The sequence below is a fragment of the Salmo trutta genome, chromosome 1, assembly GCF_901001165.1.
Source record: "Salmo trutta chromosome 1, fSalTru1.1, whole genome shotgun sequence".
Classification (NCBI taxonomy): domain Eukaryota; kingdom Metazoa; phylum Chordata; class Actinopteri; order Salmoniformes; family Salmonidae; genus Salmo; species Salmo trutta.
The window spans coordinates 36,864,098-36,882,853 of NC_042957.1; the positions used below are offsets into that span (position 1 = coordinate 36,864,098).

General features: G+C 41.8%; 1 protein-coding gene across 8 annotated transcripts in view; it reads right to left on the reverse strand.

Annotated features, from left to right (window-relative positions):
* Positions 1–5,067: 5,067 nt before the first annotated feature.
* LOC115195336 (serine/threonine-protein kinase MRCK beta) overlaps positions 5,068–18,756 on the reverse strand; it is a 124,866-nt gene continuing 111,177 nt past the window's right edge. For 3 of the 8 annotated variants that reach the window (XM_029755116.1, XM_029755137.1, XM_029755122.1), the window contains 5 exons: positions 11,424–11,541; positions 10,795–10,995; positions 9,418–9,526; positions 9,176–9,243; positions 5,068–6,751 (listed from right to left, as the gene is read on the reverse strand). In XM_029755116.1, coding sequence (XP_029610976.1) covers positions 6,647–6,751; positions 9,176–9,243; positions 9,418–9,526; positions 10,795–10,995; positions 11,424–11,541 — 601 coding nt within the window. In that variant the 3' untranslated portion in view covers positions 5,068–6,646. Of the gene's footprint in view, positions 6,752–9,175; positions 9,244–9,417; positions 9,527–10,794; positions 10,996–11,423; positions 11,542–18,756 lie in introns of those variants that run through there. The other 5 variants (XM_029755165.1, XM_029755145.1, XM_029755129.1 and 2 more) reach the window with 4 other exon arrangements.

Sequence of the window (18,756 nt, forward strand, 5' to 3'; positions counted from 1 at the left end):
CCATATGCATCTGTTTGTCTATTAAATACAGGAAGTAATTCGCCTCATCTTTGGGTTCAGCATTTTACACACCTTGAGCAAATCAATTATTCACGACAGTGTGTGCGCCTGTATGGAGCTATGGGTGTGTGTGTTTGTTTGTGAAGCTAGACGCTAATCTTGGGTCAGTTTTGCATTTTCCCAGCTAATGAATATGGTTAGGATTGCAGGAGGGGAAGCTACTCTTAGATTTGTACCTAGGGGAAACTTCAGCCCGGAGCCATACAGTGAGGGAAAAAAGTATTTGATCACCTGCTGATTTTGTACGTTTGCCCACTAACAAAGAAATGATCTGTCTATAATTGAAATGGTAGGTTTATTTGAACAGTGAGAGACAGAATAACAAAAAATCCAGAAAAACACATGTCAGAAATGTTATAAATTGATTTGCATTTCAATGAGGGAAATAAGTATTTGTCCCCCTCTGCAAAACATGATTTAGTACCTGGTGGCAAAACGCTTGTTGGCAATCAGAGGTCAGACGTTTCTTGTAGTTGGCCACCAGGTTTGCACACATCTCAGGAGGGACTTTGTCCCACTCCTCTTTGCAGATCTTCTCCAAGTCATTAAGGTTTCGAGGCTGACGTTTGGCAACTCGAACCTTCAGCTCCCTCCACAGATTTTATATGGGATTAAGGTCTGGAGACTGGCTAGGCCACTCCAGGACCTTAATGTGCTTCTTCTTGAGCCACTCCATTGTTGCCTTGGCCGTGTGTTTTGAATCATTGTCATGCTGGAATACCCATCCACGACCCATTTTCAATGCCCTGGCTGAGGGAAGGAGGTTCTCACCCAAGATTTGACGGTACATGGCCCCGTCCATCGTCCCTTTGATGAGGTGAAGTTGTCCTGTCCCCTTACAAAATCAGCAGGGGATCAAATACTTTTTTCCCTCACTGTAACTGTGTTGACAGTCATTGATCTACAAGTAATTTAGGAAAAGTGAAAACAATTTTGATTCACGTTTGTCCTACAAGAGGAAATCGTAGCACTTCTCGCACATCACATAGGCCTAAACAAAACATATAGAAAACACAGCAGAAAACAATAGGAACAGTCATATTGATACCTTTCCTACACTCTGATCCCACTCCACTCCTGCCCATATCGGGAGATGTTCATAATAGTGATAGCCCCTGGGATGAAATTCCTCCTGAAGAGCACCATTGAATTGTATTATTTATCTGACCTGACGGAAGAACAAAGCAGTGGTGGAGTGTTCAGCTGTTCGTTCAGTAGGTGAGGGGGATCTGTGAAAAAATTAAATAGTTTGCCTGTAGGCTACTCCAGTGATATGTAATAGTCTATAAACTTCATTTTTATACAAACCTTCAGAATGTACAGTGCGGAACTTGAAAGACCTTAGTCCCCATGTGCAGTTGCAAACTGTCTGTCTTTTTTATGGTGGTTTTGGAGCAGTGTCTGTGGTGGCCAATTTCTGCATTACCAAATGAGGAGAGTTACAAATACACCAGTCCGAGTTAAACTACATCTTTAATATTTAAGATACTTTTGCAAAAGCACTTGACCTTCAATAATGCATTCTCTTGAATGAACCATTGAATAAGGTGATTACACAATGGCTGCAGAGATATTTTATAGCAAAGATACACCCCCTTCAACGTACATTGACGAACCACAAATCTTAGTAACAGTTCATAAAAGGTTAAGTTATGTATGACAGATATCCATAAAACAAAGCAGACAGTAACTGCTATGTCAACAGGATTCATTATATAGACCGGTGTCTGGTCTCCCTAGAACCGTCCCTCCCTGGTACGGTATAGAACAAAACCATTAGCTCATGTCCTCTGGAATGCTTTTTAGGCGTTCTTATCAAAATACACTATACATCTCCTTTGTCAGTGCTATCTCATAGTGGCCCATCCTCAGTAAAACACCTCTTGTTCCCACTCCTGGACAAGCTCACTGAGGGGAGTGACCGGCGCACAGACATTGCGGAGACAAATAAATGGTTCGCCATGAATCACGCCATCCCTTAACATGGTTTAAGAATAGGTAAAGACACATTCCCATGAAGACAAGTCTGACCTCTCCCCTCTCTGGGCCCCAAGTGACTGAGCCCCAGCTAAGGGAAACGTGCAACTGAAAGACACCAGAGTCCAAAGGACACTTTCTAATGACAAGCATCTTACATAAGCATATTATACTAATAAAATATCTTAATTATCTATGTTACCCAACTAATTCTGATTCATCCACCGCATGGCTTCTTCCGTGCTGAGCGGCCTTTCAGTTTATGTCGATATAGGACTCGTTTTACTGTGGATATAGATACTTTTGTACCTGTTTCCTCCAGCATCTTCACAAGGTCCTTTGCTGGTGTTCTGGGATTGATTTGCACTTTTCACACCAAAGTACGTTCATCTCTAGGAGACAGAACGCGTCTCCTACCTGAGCGGTATGACAGCTGCGTGGTGCCATGGTGTTTATACTTTCATACTATTGTTTGTACAGATGAACGTGGTACCTTCAGGCTTTTAGAAATTGCTCCTAAGGATGAACCAGACTTGTGGAGGTCTACAATTTTTTTTCTGTGGTCTTGGCTGATTTCTTTTGATATTCCCATGATGTCAAGCAAATAGACACTGAGTTTGAAGGTAGGCCTTGAAATACATCCACAGGTACACCTCAAATTGACTCAAATGATGTCAATTAGCCTAACAGAAGCTCCTAAAACCATCATTGTCTGGAATTTTCCAAGCTGTTCAAAGGCACAGTCAACTTAGTGTATGCAAACTTCTGACCCACTGGAATTGTGATACAGTGAATTATAAGTGAAATAATCTGTCTGGAAACAATTTTTGGAAAAATTACTTGTCATGCACAAAGTAGATGTCCTAACTGACTTGCCAAAACTATAGTTTGTTAACAAGAAATTTGTGGAGTGGTTGAAAAACGAGTTAAGATACAATCCCGCTAAAGGGATTGGTTGGACAACAACCAGTGAGATAGCATGGCGCGAAATTCAAAACAAAATAATCTCAAAATTAAAATTCAAGTATTATACGGCATTTTAAAGATACTCTACTCGTTAATCCAATCACATTGTCCGATTTCAAAAAGGCTTTACGGTGAAAGCAAAACAGATTATTTTAGCATAGCAATTTAGCAACAAAAAAAAGCAATTTTCCAAGCACAGATAGCAATCACAAAACCAGATATACAGCTAAAATTAAGCACAAACCTTTGACAGTCTTCATCAGATGACACTCCTAGGACATCATGTTAGACAATACATGCATTTTTTGGTTGATCAAGTTTATATTTATATCCAAAAACCCCATTTTTACATTGGCGCGTGATGTTCAGAAAATGTTTCTCCCCATAACTTCTCTTTCCCTTAGGCACATTTAATTTACAGAAGAACTCATAAACGTTGACAAAATTTAGAACAATTATTGAAAGAATTAAAGATAATCTACTCCTTTATGCAACCACTGTCAGATTTCAAAATAACTTTACGGAAAAAGCACATTGTTCAATATTCTGAGTACAGAACTTAGGTTTCAATGCTAAGCTATACAGTTAGCCTACAACCACGGCGTCGACAAATCTCTAAAAATATGTTTGAAATATTTTCTTAACTTTGCTGATCTTCGGCGGAATGCACTCGGAAGGGCACCCACTTCCACAAGAAATGTTCATTTGTTCTGCAAAGTCCATCATTTATGTCCAAATACGTCTGTTTTGTTGACCCATCCAAAACACTTTACAATGCCATGTGGCGTGGACGCAAATCCATAGACGAAATGGTCAAAAGTTCCATTACCGTTTGTAGAAACACGTCAAACGATGTTTACAATCAATCCTTTAGGGTATTTTTTAACGTAAAATTGCAATAATTTTATAACCGGGCAATAGGTATTCATCCCAGGCAGGGATGAAGACACCTGTCCTCATACTGGCCAGTGATTGACTGAGCCACAATTTCCTGCCCGGTAACAGGTGACGGATGAAACCAGTTCCTAAAGATTGTTGACAGCCAATGGAAGAGTTAGGAGGTGCAACGTAAATCCTATGTCACTGTAGTTTTTCAAGGGATTCAAAAGAAAAACTAAATTTCTAATTTCCCCCACTTCCTGATTCAATTTTTATCAGGTTTTTTGCCTGCCATATGAGTTCTGTTATAGTCACAGACACCATTCAAACAGTTTTAGAAACTTCAGAGTGTACTAATAATATGCATATTCTATTTTCTTGGCCAGAGTAGTAACCTGTTTAATTTGGGTACGTTTTTCATCCGGCCGTGAAAATACTGCCCCCTAGCCCCAACAGGTTAATGACAACCTAAGTATGTAAACTTCCGACCTCAACTCTATATTGCGTGTAAAAAAAAAAAAAAAAAACTTAACATTTACATTACATTTAAGTCATTTAGCAGACGCTCTTATCCAGAGCGACTTACAAATTGGTGCATTCACCTTATGAAATCCAGTGGAACAACCACTTTACAATAGTGCATCTAAATCTTTTAAGGGGGGGGGTTAGAAGGATTACTTTATCCTATCCCAGGTATTCCTTAAAGAGGTGGGGTTTCAGGTGTCTCCGAAAGGTGGTGATTGACTCCGCTGTCCTGGCGTCGTGAGGGAGCTTGTTCCACCATTGGGGTGCCAGAGCAGCGAACAGTTTTGACTGGGCTGAGCGGGAACTGTGCTTCATCAGAGGTAGGGAGGCGAGCAGGCCAGAGGTGGATGAACGCAGTGCCCTTGTTTGGGTGTAGGGCCTGATCAGAGCCTGAAGGGACGGAGGTGCCGTTCCCCTCACAGCTCCGTAGGCAAGCACCATGGACTTGTAGCGGATGCGAGCTTCAACTGGAAGCCAGTGGAGAGAGCGGAGGAACTGTACTTCCCATGAACTTTTCACCATTCATTTGTTTTATTCATTAATTATTTTCTAGACATATTTTTCATGCATCACAATTAAACAATTAAATAAATTCATAGCATTAAAGTTGTGTTTTGAGGTGAAATAATCCAGAAAAAAACAGCGCACACAGAGACAAGCGAAGCACATCAGATACCATTTTATTTTCTGTTCAAATGTTTGTTGCTAACAATTCATTAATTACAAAGATTTCAACTGGTGATTTAAGAGGAAAAAAGTAGTAGTGTTTCGAAGAGAAAAGTCACATTTTCAGAGCTGAAAAGAAGTCCAGGAAGAAAAACAAAATAAGAAAAAGCGAGAAAGATTGACACAAAATCAAAGAGGATTTTCCTGGGATTAAAACATGTGCAAGTTTAATACAGTGTTTCTGAACCCCCTCCCCTCTCACCGATGGCCTGCAGAGTTAAAGTCACTTCAGTAAATTATCTGAATGTGGTGCTGCAAGACAAAAAAAGAAAATGGCACTGAAGGCACACTAGTGATTAAACTGGATAGGCCACACATGCCTGTGCAGTATCTCACGCTTCTTACTGTACAATGAAACGTCCCACAATTGAGGAGGACCACTATTCACATGCCCCCTTGTGGCGGTACGGTGCTATGACTACACCTCCGCTATGTTTATTTTATTTGACTAGGCTAATGCTTCTCACTCATGATCGAACGATTAAAAATGAAGGGCCTTGTCCAGGAGTTTCTCTCTCTATGGTGAGCGGCTCTTCACACACACTTATTTAAACAGAGCAAACGACAGCAGCAGCTTGTGAAAACTCATTAATAATCCTATGAGTTGTGGTCCTTTTCACTGTTCAGATTCCCACCTTGTCTTAGTCTCATGATTATGTGGCTATGGCACATTGGTTTTGCCAACTATACTTTTATGGCAAAAGATCTAAGTTAAAAATAATGCACGTTATGAAGGCTGGCGGGAGATGTGTAATTACTGTAAAAGATGCCCACTGGTTTAGCTTAACAGTAAAACCCCTGCAGTCTGTTGAGTGGCAGCTCGTCCCCTGGGTAGGTACTGCTCTCAAATTAATGGCCACTTGTCCGGGAACAGCTCAATAGGGGTTACAGTGCCAGTATGGCAGGGGTTGGAATTTGGGGGGTTTATGGTCCCTTTGAAGGTTACCCTTTCTTTCACTATTCAGTTGTGTGTACCCCATACTCTACAATTTAAAAACAAAAAGTTATCCTTCACTCTTTTTTTTTCTCTAATCTTTGTTTAGAAACACAAACATATACCTATGATTAGGATAGTTCATCATGAATGCTTTTTTTCCTGTGAGTGTCCTATCGTCATTGACCTTGGTTTTTAATTCAGTTCCTCGCATGCATCTATGTATCAATAACCTAAACTAAGTATTAATAATCCTTAACTCATAGGAAAATGGTGGCTCCTCCAACAGGGAACTGGAGAGGTGTGTGTGTGTTGGGGAGAGGTGTCAACACAGGATTGCTAGTAGAGCTGGGGGTGTACCTGGTAGCACCCTCCATTAACAAAGTGAAAAGGAAGAGAGGAAAGCAGACAAGTAGGAATGGGGGGAACCAAACCGATAAACCTTTATCACAAATCAGGGTGGGGGTGGCTGGGACACAGTCTGTTCTTGGCACTTTTGCAGCGATACACAAGTTCTATGTTGAATGTAGGTGCGTCGAGTGATTAAGCACGCATTATGTGTGTAAGGTGGTGGGGTCCTCAGCCATCCAGGGCGTGTTCCAGGCCATCCAGCGTCAGCTGGCTGCGGTGGGGAAAGTTGGGGCTGTTGGAGGGCGTGGAGTGCTTGGTGGAGTCCCAGTCCGGCTGAGGGAAGAGAGAAAGAGTGTTTATGGTAAAGTTGGCTGCGGTGGGGAAAGTTGGGGCTGTTGGAGGGGGTGGAATCCCAGTCCGGCTGAGGGAAGAGAGAAAGAGTGTTTATGGTAAAGATGGCTGCAGTGGGGAGAGTTGGGGCTGTTGGAGGGGGTGGAGTCCCAGTTCGGCTGAGGGAAGAGAGAGGGTGTTTATGGTAAAGATGGATTATACAGTTAAAGAGATAGTTCACCCAAATTAGATATTGGTTTCCTTACCCTGTAAGCAGTCTATGGACAAGGTATGACAGCAATCCATGCTTTGGTTTCGTTTCTCTGGCATTTGTGGCACAAATCCCATTCAAGTCATGGGACCGATATTAGCATTTTTCGTACATCACGTCTACAAGTGATTCTGTTGAGCTTAACAATCAATTTTAGATACTTTCGGATTATTTGGACATGACTTGCAATAAAGGCTAATATTGGTTTCATGACTTGAATGGGATTTGTGCCACAAATGCAAAAACGTTAGCATGTGAAAACAGTGAGTATGTTTACACTCATAATTCGATATTAAACTGATTATGGCAGTAGTTAGAGCACGGAAATAGTCATGTAAACACCTACTCTACTTACACTATGTGGACCCCCATTCAAATTAGTGGATTTGGCTGCTTCAGCCACACCCGTTTCTGACAGGTGTATAAGATCCAGCACACAGTCATGCAATCTTCATAGACAAACATTGGCAGCAAAATGGCTCAGTGACTTTCAGCGTGGCTCCGTCACAGGATTCTACCTTTCCAACATGTGCTTCCAACTTTGTGGCAACAGTCTGGGGGAAGACCCTTTCCTGTTTCAGCAAGACAATGCCACCGTGCACAAAGCCAGGTCCATACAGAAATCGTTTGGCGAGATCGGTGGCCTGCACAGCCCTGACCTCAACCCCATCAAACACCTTTGGGATGAAATGGAACGCCGACTGCAAACCAGCCCTAATCGCCCAACATCAGTGCCCAACCTCACTAATGCTCGTGGCTGAATGGAAGCAAGTCCCCGCACCAATTTTCCAACATCTAGTGGAAAGCCTTCCTAGAAGAGTGGAGGCTGTTATAGCAGCAAAGGGGGGACCAACTCCGTATTAATGCCCATGATTTTGGAATGAGAAGTTCGACCAGCAGGTGTCCACATACACTACCAAATGCATCTTAATTGGCATAGTAAGCATACGCTGATTAAAAAAGCTGGTTTTCTGAGAAATCGTTCTAATTATTAGGACAAGTTAACAGCTTAAATTGGCGTTCCAGCTGCGTATTTGATCTGCACATGTGCCAGCACCGGTAGCGCAAGCCTCCCGCTTATACGCGAGTTCAGAAAAACTGAAAGTATACATCTTAGAAATAGTTTTCACATACAAACTTTATACACCGAGTGTACAAAACATTAAGGGCACCTGCTCTTTCCAAGACATAGACTGACCAGGTGAAAGATATGATCCCTTATTGTCACTTGTTAAATCCACTTCAATCAGTGTAGATGATGGTGAGGAGACAGGTTAAAGAAGGGTTTTCAAGCCTTGAGATAATTGAGACATGGATTGTGTATGTGTGCCATTCAGAGGGTGAATAGTCAAGACAAAAGATGCAAGTGCCTTTGAATGGGGTATGGTAGTAGGTGCCAGGTGCACCGGTTTGTGTCAAGAACTGCAATGAACATGATCACTGTGGTAGAACGTTTATTTTGATTAGCAGCCTGATGTGTCCATGTAAACAGGATTATTAGGGAAATTGCTCTTCTTGCAAAGCATGTAAACATTTTAAACTATTATATTAATCTGACTATCCACAATAATCATATTATTGTGTGCATGTAACAGTGCTCAGTGACAGTGAAACTAAACCAAAGCATGCTGTCATACAGTACCTTGTCCATAGACTGCTTACAGGGGAAAACAATGTGGCATTTTGTCATTTGGGTGAACTATCCCTTTAAGTTGCTAATTGTTTTGCTCAACTGTTGCCTGGTTCATATACATAAAATAAAAAGCAATGTCTTTTCTCATGAAACCACACACATCCTTTACTTTAGGCAGGCAATATGCTTTTGCTCATCAGTGTGGAGAGGTCTATCATTTTCCTATCAAATTAGGTAATTTCTGGACAATATTTCTGTCCATTTAGGGGACCCCTTTTGGCTTAAAAGCATTCCAATAAGAAAAAGTTCCATATACTGTAGCCTTTAACAATACAAACTGAAATATTAATGATTAATGTTTGCTTTGGCAAAGTCAGAGAATGTGTCATCATACCCAGGAAGATAGTTGAATTTAAGGTAACAGAGAATGTGGGATAGAGGGAGATGGACAGAGAAAAGAGAGGAGCATAGATTGAGTAAATGTGTGAGTGATGTGTGTGTGTGCGGTGTCTGGGGTCTTTACCTCTCTTTCGAAGTCCCCGTCTGGGTCGGAGATGTTCCGCGACAATCCTGCTCCTCCAAAGTCTGCACCTCCATGACACAGTGACACACACACCCCCCCCAAAACACACACACCGAGACACAGACCATTAGCATCAATGACACAGAGAGAGAATGGATTTACTAGTGTGTGTGTTGAAATGTATGCATTACGTGTTGTATGTGTTCACATGTGGAAGGTGCGTGTGCTTGGGATCCTCTCACCAGAGGCTGTGCGGGTGATGTGGGTCTTGCTCCTCTGTTGCCGGGAGATACTGGATAGCGGGCGGGGCTTATCCTTGGCCGGGTCGTCCTGAGAAGAATGCATCACACTCTGTGCCGCCACGCAGTCGCCAACACACACAGACACACACAGACAAGACAGTAAGACAATGACAAATACAGCCATTGTTATAGAAGGACCTTCCTATATGAGTGAACAGGTTTATGCTCATTAGGACACACAACAGAATACGTTTTAAATTTTTTTTTTAAATTAGTGTTTCTTATTGGACAAGTCCCATTTTGGACCTTCCCTGTTTCATTGACTTTAATTCCTTTGGGTGCCTAATGAACACGACCCATGTACATGAGTAGACAACGTCAAGACATTTACATGGATGCTCACACATTAAACCAAATAAAATTAAATTGTATTTGTCACATGCACCGAATATAACAGGTGTAGACCATACCGTGAAATGTTTACTTACAACAGCCTTGTACACGCTCACACACACTCACTTTGTGATAAATAAACTCCAAATGCACAGTAAGTCCCTCGTTTGACTGAAACAAGTTACACGTACCGTGGCATGTTTTCACAAAATTCTATGGGGGGAAACAGCCATAGAGAAGTGTCTACTTCACTTTTGGTGTTGGTGGCTGTCTACTAATGAAATTAACCTTTTTTTTAATCTTTCTCTCCATTGAAACCCTGAGGTAAGCTTTTCAAGTATGTTGCCGTTTTTAACATGACAAATATGCAGAGATCACACAAAACACAACCACACACTGCAGCCAGTACAGAAAAACAGACTCAAATGACAGCCAAAATAAAACGACCAGCTTTCGAAAAACTCACTGCACTTCAGCAAATGGAAAAAAGAACAGCGAGAAAGGAAGGAATGGGAAGAAGGAAGAGTGCAAAGGGGTGAGGGAGAGGGTGGTGGGAACGCTGGAAATAGGCCTGGTCCCAAGTCGACCCCTCGTACCACCTCCCTATTTACTTGTGGAGATCGAAGACGAACGGTTAGATAGGTATGATCAATCATATTGCTTCTCCCCTCAGATTCACACAAGTGCATAGGGGTCTTTTCCTCAAATCTAGGCCATAAGGGTAGAAGTACAGCCAGTTGTATAATTTCCCTCTAGTTAGGGACTGATTCAGACCTGGGACACCAGGTAACTCTGTCCAATTAAAAAAGAAAGTGAATCAATCAATTAACAACCAAAGAGAGAGAAGGAGAACCAGCAGTCCTCCAGGCTCGTATTTGACTACCAGTAACCCTGGCATAGGGTGGCGATTTGTAATTGCGCAAAAGAGGTGGTGGTGGTAAAAGGAGGAGGCAGGAGGGGTGGGAAGCGTCAGGTTAGGCCTACCCTTCCTAGGGAGGAGGTGGAGGGAGAGGAGGAAAACTGGGGCAGGATGCAGTGCTGCAGCGAGTAGGTGGTGGTGGCAGGTTCTTTTTGCAGGTAGAGGTCGGCCGACACAAGGTTCATGTGATAGATGTGCTCAAAGTTGCTCGGTGGGGAGATCAGGGCGTGGTGACGGGAGGATGAGGGGGAGGTGCTCTCGCTCTGCTGCTGGGCCGGGCAGGGGGTGAGAGAGAGAGGGGAAAAAGGACACAAACAGGACACAGAGGAAAAAAGAGGGAAGAGGGAGGGAGAAAGTGAAAGAGGGTGTGGACTATAGGGTCATTCTCCAAAAGGAGGAGGAAAACATGGGCAGAGATGGTGGAAAGTAGGAGAAGGTAGTATAGCAGTGCTATTCTGTGGAGTTAGGAGTGGGAGCTGCTGCTGTCAGAAAATGTTAGGAGACACAATTTTGGCTCCAGCGGTGTCTTGTGATCGTTAGAATCCAGCTGTTATGGCTCCTGTTTTGTCACCCGCAATATCAGTAAGCTTATCAGGGGGTTGGGAGGCCATTTTTGTTTGTGGGTTATGAATACAATATGAGGCAGACATTTTGGCTCAAGCTGTGTTGACAGGTGGTCAGTTGAGGCCCTTACCAGAGGCAGATCCATGAGGACCTGCATGCCGTCGCCGGGGCCCATGTGTGCCACGTGGTTGAAGTTGATTGGGTTAGAGATCATCTTGGATCTCAGCTCAGGGTCCCTCAGCATCTCTCTGTCAACACAAGACACGTGGTTAACAATGGTCAGTGTGTATTATTGTGAATAGTTGTACACAGTGAGTGTACTACAATGGGGGTATACAAACTGATGTACAGTACCAGTCATAAGTTAGGACACACCTACTCATTCAAGGGTTTCTCATTTAAAAAAAAATATTTTCTACATTGTAGAATAATAGCAAAGACATCAAAACTATTAAATAACACATATGGAATCATGTAGCAACCAAAAAAGTGTTTAACAAATCAAAATATGATCTATATTTGAGATTCTTCAAAGTAGCCACCCTTTGCCTTGATGACAGCTTTGCACACTGTAAGCATTCTCTCAACCAGCTTCATGAGGTAGTCACCTGGAAGGGATTTCAATTAACAGGTGTGCCTTGTTAAAAGTACATTTGTGGAATTTATTTCCTTCTTAATGCGTTTGAGCCAATCAGTTGTGTTGTGACAAGGTAGGGGTGGTATACAGAAGATATCCCTATTTGGTAAAAGACCAAGTCCATATTATGACAAGAACAGCTCAAATAAGCAAAGAGAAATGACAGTCCATCATTACTTTAATACTTAGTCACAAGGATTCCTAAATCATTGCTAATGAAAATGACTGCAGTTTCTACTGGTCATTGTTTGTAAGCTGGTTGTATTGGTGCTAGCTAGGTACCAAGCTAAAGCTAGCTAGCTACCCCAGAAGTTGTGGTAAAACAAATAATGCTTTATTACCAACGCGGTTTTGTAAACACATCGTTTATGGCTGGTGTTTGCTTGTTTGCAGACTTTTTTGTACAGCTTTGACAGTGCTACAGATAATAGTGGTGGCACTTGGCTTGCACATTCAGAACACACAACATTCTATAATAGAACTGTGTTATTTGAGGTGTCAAATTAAAAGCTTATTTAACCTCTAGAGGACCCCTTCGAGCTAAAATACGGTTAACGGGATTGGTTGGACAACAACCAGTGAGATAGCACCGTGCGAAATTAAAATTCAAGTATTATACAGCATTTTAAAGATACTCTACTCGTTAATCCAATCACATTGTCCAATTTAAAAAAGGCTTTACGGTGAAAGCAAAACATTCGATTATTTTAGGATAGCACATGAGCAAAGAAAAAGCCATTTTCCAAGCACGGATAGCCATCACAAAACTAGATATACAGCTAAAATGAATCACTAACCTTTGACAATCTTCATCAGATGACACTCCTAGGACATCATGTTAGACAATACATGCATTTTTTATTCGATCAAGTTCATATTTATATCCAAAAACCCAATTTATACATTGGCGCATGACGTTCAGAAAACGTTTTCTCCCCATAACTTCCGGTGAATAGGCACATTTACAGAAGAACTCAAAAACGCTGACAAAATTTATAACAATTATTTAAAGAATTAGAGATAATCTACTCCTTTAGGCAACCACTTTGTCAGATTTCAAAATAACTTTACGGAAAAAGCACATTGTTCAATATTCTGAGTGCAGAACTTAGGTTTCAATGCTAAACTATACAGTTAGCCTACAACCACGGCATCGACAAATCTCTAAAAATATGTTTGAAATATTTTCTTACCTTTGCTGATCTTCGGCGGAATGCACTCGGAAGGGCACCCACTTCCACAAGAAATGTTCATTTGTTCTGCAAAGTCCATCATTTATGTCCAAATACGTCCGTTTTGTTGACCCATCCAAAACACTTTACAATGCCATGTGGCGTGGACGCAAATCCATAGACGAAATGGTCAAAAGTTTCATTACCCTTTGTAGAAACACGTCAAACGATGTTTACAATCAATCCTTTAGGGTATTTTGTAACGTAAAATTGCGATAATTTTATAACCGGGCAATAGGTATTCATCCCAGAAGAAAAATAGAAAACAACAAAGTCACGTGCACGCGCGTCATAAGACACCTGTCCTCAGACTGGCCAGTGATTGACTGAGCCACAATTTTCTGCCCGGTAACAGGTGACGGATGAAACCAGTTCCTGAAGATTGTTGACAGCCAATGGAAGAGTTAGGAGGTGCAACGTAAATCCTATGTCACTGTAGTTTTTCAAGGGATTCAAAAGAAAAACAAAATTTCTAATTTCCCCCACTTCCTGATTCAATTTTTGCCTGCCGTATGAGTTCTGTTATAAACACAGACACCATTCAAAGAGTTTTAGAAAATTCAGTGTTTTCTATCCAAATCTACTAATAATATGTATATTCTATTTTCTGGGCCAGAGTAGTAACCTGTTTTAAATTGGGTACGTTTTTCATCCGGCCGTGAAAATACTGCCCCCTAGCCCCAACAGGTTAATGTGTCAAATAGTGTTATTTGACTCGTCAATTAGTGTTATTTGAGGTGTATCTTTTTTGACACGAAAAGACCCAAACGGCGTTCCATAGTATGTCTTGAAGCTAATTGCAGTGATGCTACTAATGTGTAACTCCGGTAGGGCAACATGTGTACCGGTGCTCGACCAGTCGGCAAAAGCCAACATCACCCCCGACGGAACGATTGATTTGTCAAGGGCAATGAATTCCATTATCTTCGTTAATGGATTTCTGCCGCCTTCTGAGAGCCTATGGGAGCCTTAGGAAGTGTCACGTTACAGCAGAGATCCTTTGTTTTCAATAAAGAGTGTATAGAAGGCCAAGAAATGGTCAGAGAGGGCACTTCCTGTACAGAATCTTCTCAGGTTTTTGCCTACCACATGAGTTCTGTTATACTCACAGACACCATTCAAACAGTTTTAGAAACTTTAGGGTGTTTTCTATCCAAATCAAACAATTATATGCATATTCTAGTTTCTGGGCAGTAGTAATAACCAGATTAAATCGGGTACGTTTTTTATCCGGCCGTGTATATACTGCCCCCTACCCCCAACAGGTTAAGACATGGTCAGTCAATTCGGAAAATTTCAAGGACTTTGAAAGTTTCTTGGAGTGCAGTTGCAAAAACCATCAAACGTCATGATGAAACTGGCTCTCATGCGGACCGCCACAGGAAAGGAATACCCAGAGTTGCAGAGGATAAGTTCATTAGAGATACAAGCCTCAGAAATTGCAGCCCAAATAAATGCTTCACAGAGTTCAAGTAACAGACAAATCTCAACATCAACTGTTCAGAAGAGACTGCCTGAATGAGGTCTTCATGGTCAAATTGCTGCAAAGAAACCTCTACTAAAGGACACCAATAAGAGATTTGCTTGGGCCAAGAAACACAAGCAATGGACATTAGACCGGTGGACACCTGTCCTTTGGTCTGATGAGTCCAAATTTTAGACTTGATTCCAACCGCTGTGTCTTTGTGAGACGCAGAGTAGGTGAACGGATGATCTCTGCATGTGTGGTTCCCACCGTGAAGCATGGAGGAGATGTGATGGTGTGGGGCTGCTTTGCTGGTGACACTGTCAGTGATTTATTTAGAATTCAAGGCAGACTTAACCAGCATGACTACTACAGCATTCTGCAGCGATACGCCATACCATCTGGTTTGCGCTTAGTGGGACTATCATTTGTTTTTCAACAGGACAATGACCCAACAGACCTCCAGGCTGTGTAAGGTCTATTTGACCAAGAAGGAGAGTGATGGAGTGCTGCATCAGATGACCTGGCCTCCACAATCACCCGAACTCAACCCAAGAGAATGCCAAGAGTGAGCAAAGCCGTCATCAAGGCAAAGGGTGGCTACTTTGAAGAAATTAAAATGTAAAAGTATATTTTGACTTGTTCAACACTTTTTTGATTACTACATGATTCATTACGTGATATTTCATAGTTTTGAGGCCTTCACTATTATTCTACAACATAGAAAATAGTAAAAATAAAGAAAAACCCGAGAATGAGTAGGTGTCCAAACGTATGACTGGTACTGTAAGTAATGACTGTCGGGAGTTAGACGTATAGTCATATAATGCATTCACATAGGATTTACGGTATTTTGCCTGAAAAAAAGGGCAATGTTTATATGACCCCCTTACTGCCTGCATACACCTTTCATACCTCCCGTGGGCATGCTGGGGATGAGTGGTAGTAGTGGTGTACAATGGGCGTCTATTTTAATAAAACCATTGAATATACACCATCAAAAATAAATCCATTATTCCTTCGCTTAGACAGGTCCAAAGAAACAAAAAGACTAATAAAATGTATTTTCAAAACAATATAAAATGTTGTTCATTTAACAGACAAGACACACCTACCTGATCAGTCAAAGCACATATACACTACATGGCCAAAAGTATGTGGACACCTGCTCATCCCAAAATCATGGGCATTAATATGGAGTTGGTCCTCCCTTTGCTGCTATAACATCCTCTACTCTTCTGGGAAGGCTTTTCACTAGATGTTGGAACATTGCTGCAGGGACTTGCTTCCATTCAGCCACAAGAGCATTAGTGAGGTTGGGCACCGATGTTGGGCGATTAAGCCTGGCTCGCAGTCTGCATTTCAATTCATCCCAAAGGTGTTCGATGGGGTTGAGGTAAGGGCTCTGTACAGGCCAGTCAAGTTCTTCCTCACCGATCTCGACAAACCATTCCTGTATGGACATCGCTTTGTGCACGGGGGCATTGTCATGCTGAAACCGGAAAGGGCCTTCCCCAAAGTTGGAAGCACAAAATTGTCTATGTCATTGTATGCTGTAGTGTTAAGATTTCCCTTCACTGGAACTAAGGGGCCAAGCCCAAACCATGAAAAACTGGCCCAGACCAGTATTCCTCCTCTACCAAACATTTCAGTTGGCATTAAGCATAGATGCAGGTAGCGTTCTCCTGGCATCAACCAAACACATTTTTGTCCGTAGGCCTGCTAGATAGTGAAGTGTGATTCATCACTCCAGAGAAAGTGTTTCCACTGCTCCAGAGTCCAATGGTGGCGAGCATTTACACCACTCCAGCCGACGCTTTGCATTGAGAATGGTGATCTTAGGCTTGTGGAAACCCATATCATGAAGCTCCCGACAAACAGTTCTTGTGCTGAAGTTGCTTCCAGAGGCAGTTTGGAACTAAGTAGTGAAGGTTGCAACCGAGGACATGTGATTTTTACACGCTACGGGCTTCAGCGGTCCCATTCTGTGATCTTGTGTGGCCTAATATTTCGCAGCTGAGCCGTTGTTGCTCCTAGATGTTTCCACTTCACAATAACAGCACTTACAGTTGACCAGGGCAGCTCTAGCAGGGCAGAAATTTGACGAACTGAGTTGTTGGAAAGGTGGCAGCCTATGACGGTGCCACGTTGAATGTCATTGAGCTTTTTAGTACAGGCCATTATACTGCCAATGCTTGTCTACGGAGATTGAATGGCTGTGTGCTTGATTTTAAACAACCGTCAGCAACGGGTGTTGCTGAAATAGCTGAATTTGAAGGGTTGTCCACATACTTTTGGCCATGTAGTGAATTTTATACTAAGAATATAATAGAATATAACAGAATAAAATACAACAAATATTTTTCCCCACACAACGTTGGGCCGTTGGCATATAAAAAAAGTTATATTTCAAAACAGAGCTTAAGGCCCATGCTTTTTTATCTACATTTAAATCTCTTCCCTACCCTCACTCCACTTTGTTAGGAAGCAGGTGTAGGGTCTTACCTTCATCCTGATAGAAAATATTAGCAATCCTATTTTCAAAAGCATGTGAGTCACGTTCATATTTCACAACCTCCGCGGGCTTTTGGAGCTGCTATATACGATTGAGCAAAAATAACAGGCCTACACTTGACTTAACATGCAATAATGTAGCCTAAATGTTTCTAAATCCAATTACGAGCTCGTATCATCGCTGCAACTCCCCAACGGGCTCGGTAGAGGCAAAGTTAGAGTCATGCGTCCTCTGAAACATGACCCGCCAAACCACACTTCTTAACCTCTCTGGGCCAGTGGGACGTTTGCGTCCCACCCTATTCAACAGCCAGTGGAATCGCGTGGCTCGAAATACAAGTACCTCAAAAATGCTATAACTTCAATTTCTCAAACATATGACTATTTTACAAACGATAAGACTCTCGTTAATCTAACCACATTGTCCGATTTCAAAAAGGCTTTACAGCGAAAGCAAAACATTAGATTATGTCAGGAGAGTACCCTGCCAAAAATAATCACACAGCCATTTTCAAAGCAAGCATGTATGTCACAAAAACCAAAACCACAGCTAAATGCAGCACTAACCTTTAATGATCTTCATCAGATGACACTCCTAGGACATTATGTTATACAATACATGCATGTTTTGTTCAATCAAGTTCATATTTATATCAAAAAACTGCTTTTTACATTAGCATGTGATGTTCAGAACTAGCATACCCACCGAAAACTTCTGGTGAATTTACTAAATTACTCATGATAAACGTTGACAAAATACATACATTATTTTAAGAATTATAGATACAGAACTCCTTTATGCAAACGCTATGTCAGATTTTAAAATAGCTTTTCGGCGAAAGCACATTTTGCAATATTCTGAGTACATAGCTCAGCCATCACGGCTAGCTAATTTGACACCCACCAAGTTTGGGACAACCTAAACTCAGAATTACTATTAGAAAAATTAGATTACCTTTGCTGTTCTTTGTCAGAATGCACTCCCAGGACTTCTACTTCAACAACAAATGTTGTTTTGGTTCCAAATAATCCATAGTTATATCCAAATACCTCCGTTTTGTTCATGTGTTCAGGTCACTATCCGAAGGGTAACGCGCGAGCGCATTTCGTGACAATTTTAAAAATATTCCATTACCGTACTTAGAAGCATGTCAAACGCTGTTTAAAATCAATTTTTATGCTATTTTTCTCGTAAAATAGCGATAATATTCCAACCGGACAACGTTTTATGCATTCAAAGAGAGAAAGAAAAAAAGTCTCGTGAACGCGCATCTCCAGTGTCACTGTCCCCAGGCAGGCCACTTACAAACTCTGCTGCTGTACTTTGCCCAGAGACAGGAGACGCGTCATTCCGCTTTCTGAGGGCTTTAGAGAGCCAATGGAAGCCTTAGAAAGTGTCACGTAACAGCACAGATGCTGTAATTTCGAGAGGGATGCAACAGAAGGACAGCAAATTGTCAGACAGGGCACTTCCTGCATGGAATCTTCTCAGGTTTTGGCCTGCCATATGAGTTCTGTTATACTCACAGACACCATTCAAACAGTTTTAGAAACTTCAGAGTGTTTTCTATCCAAATCTATCTAATTATATGCATATTCTCGTTTCTGGGCAAGA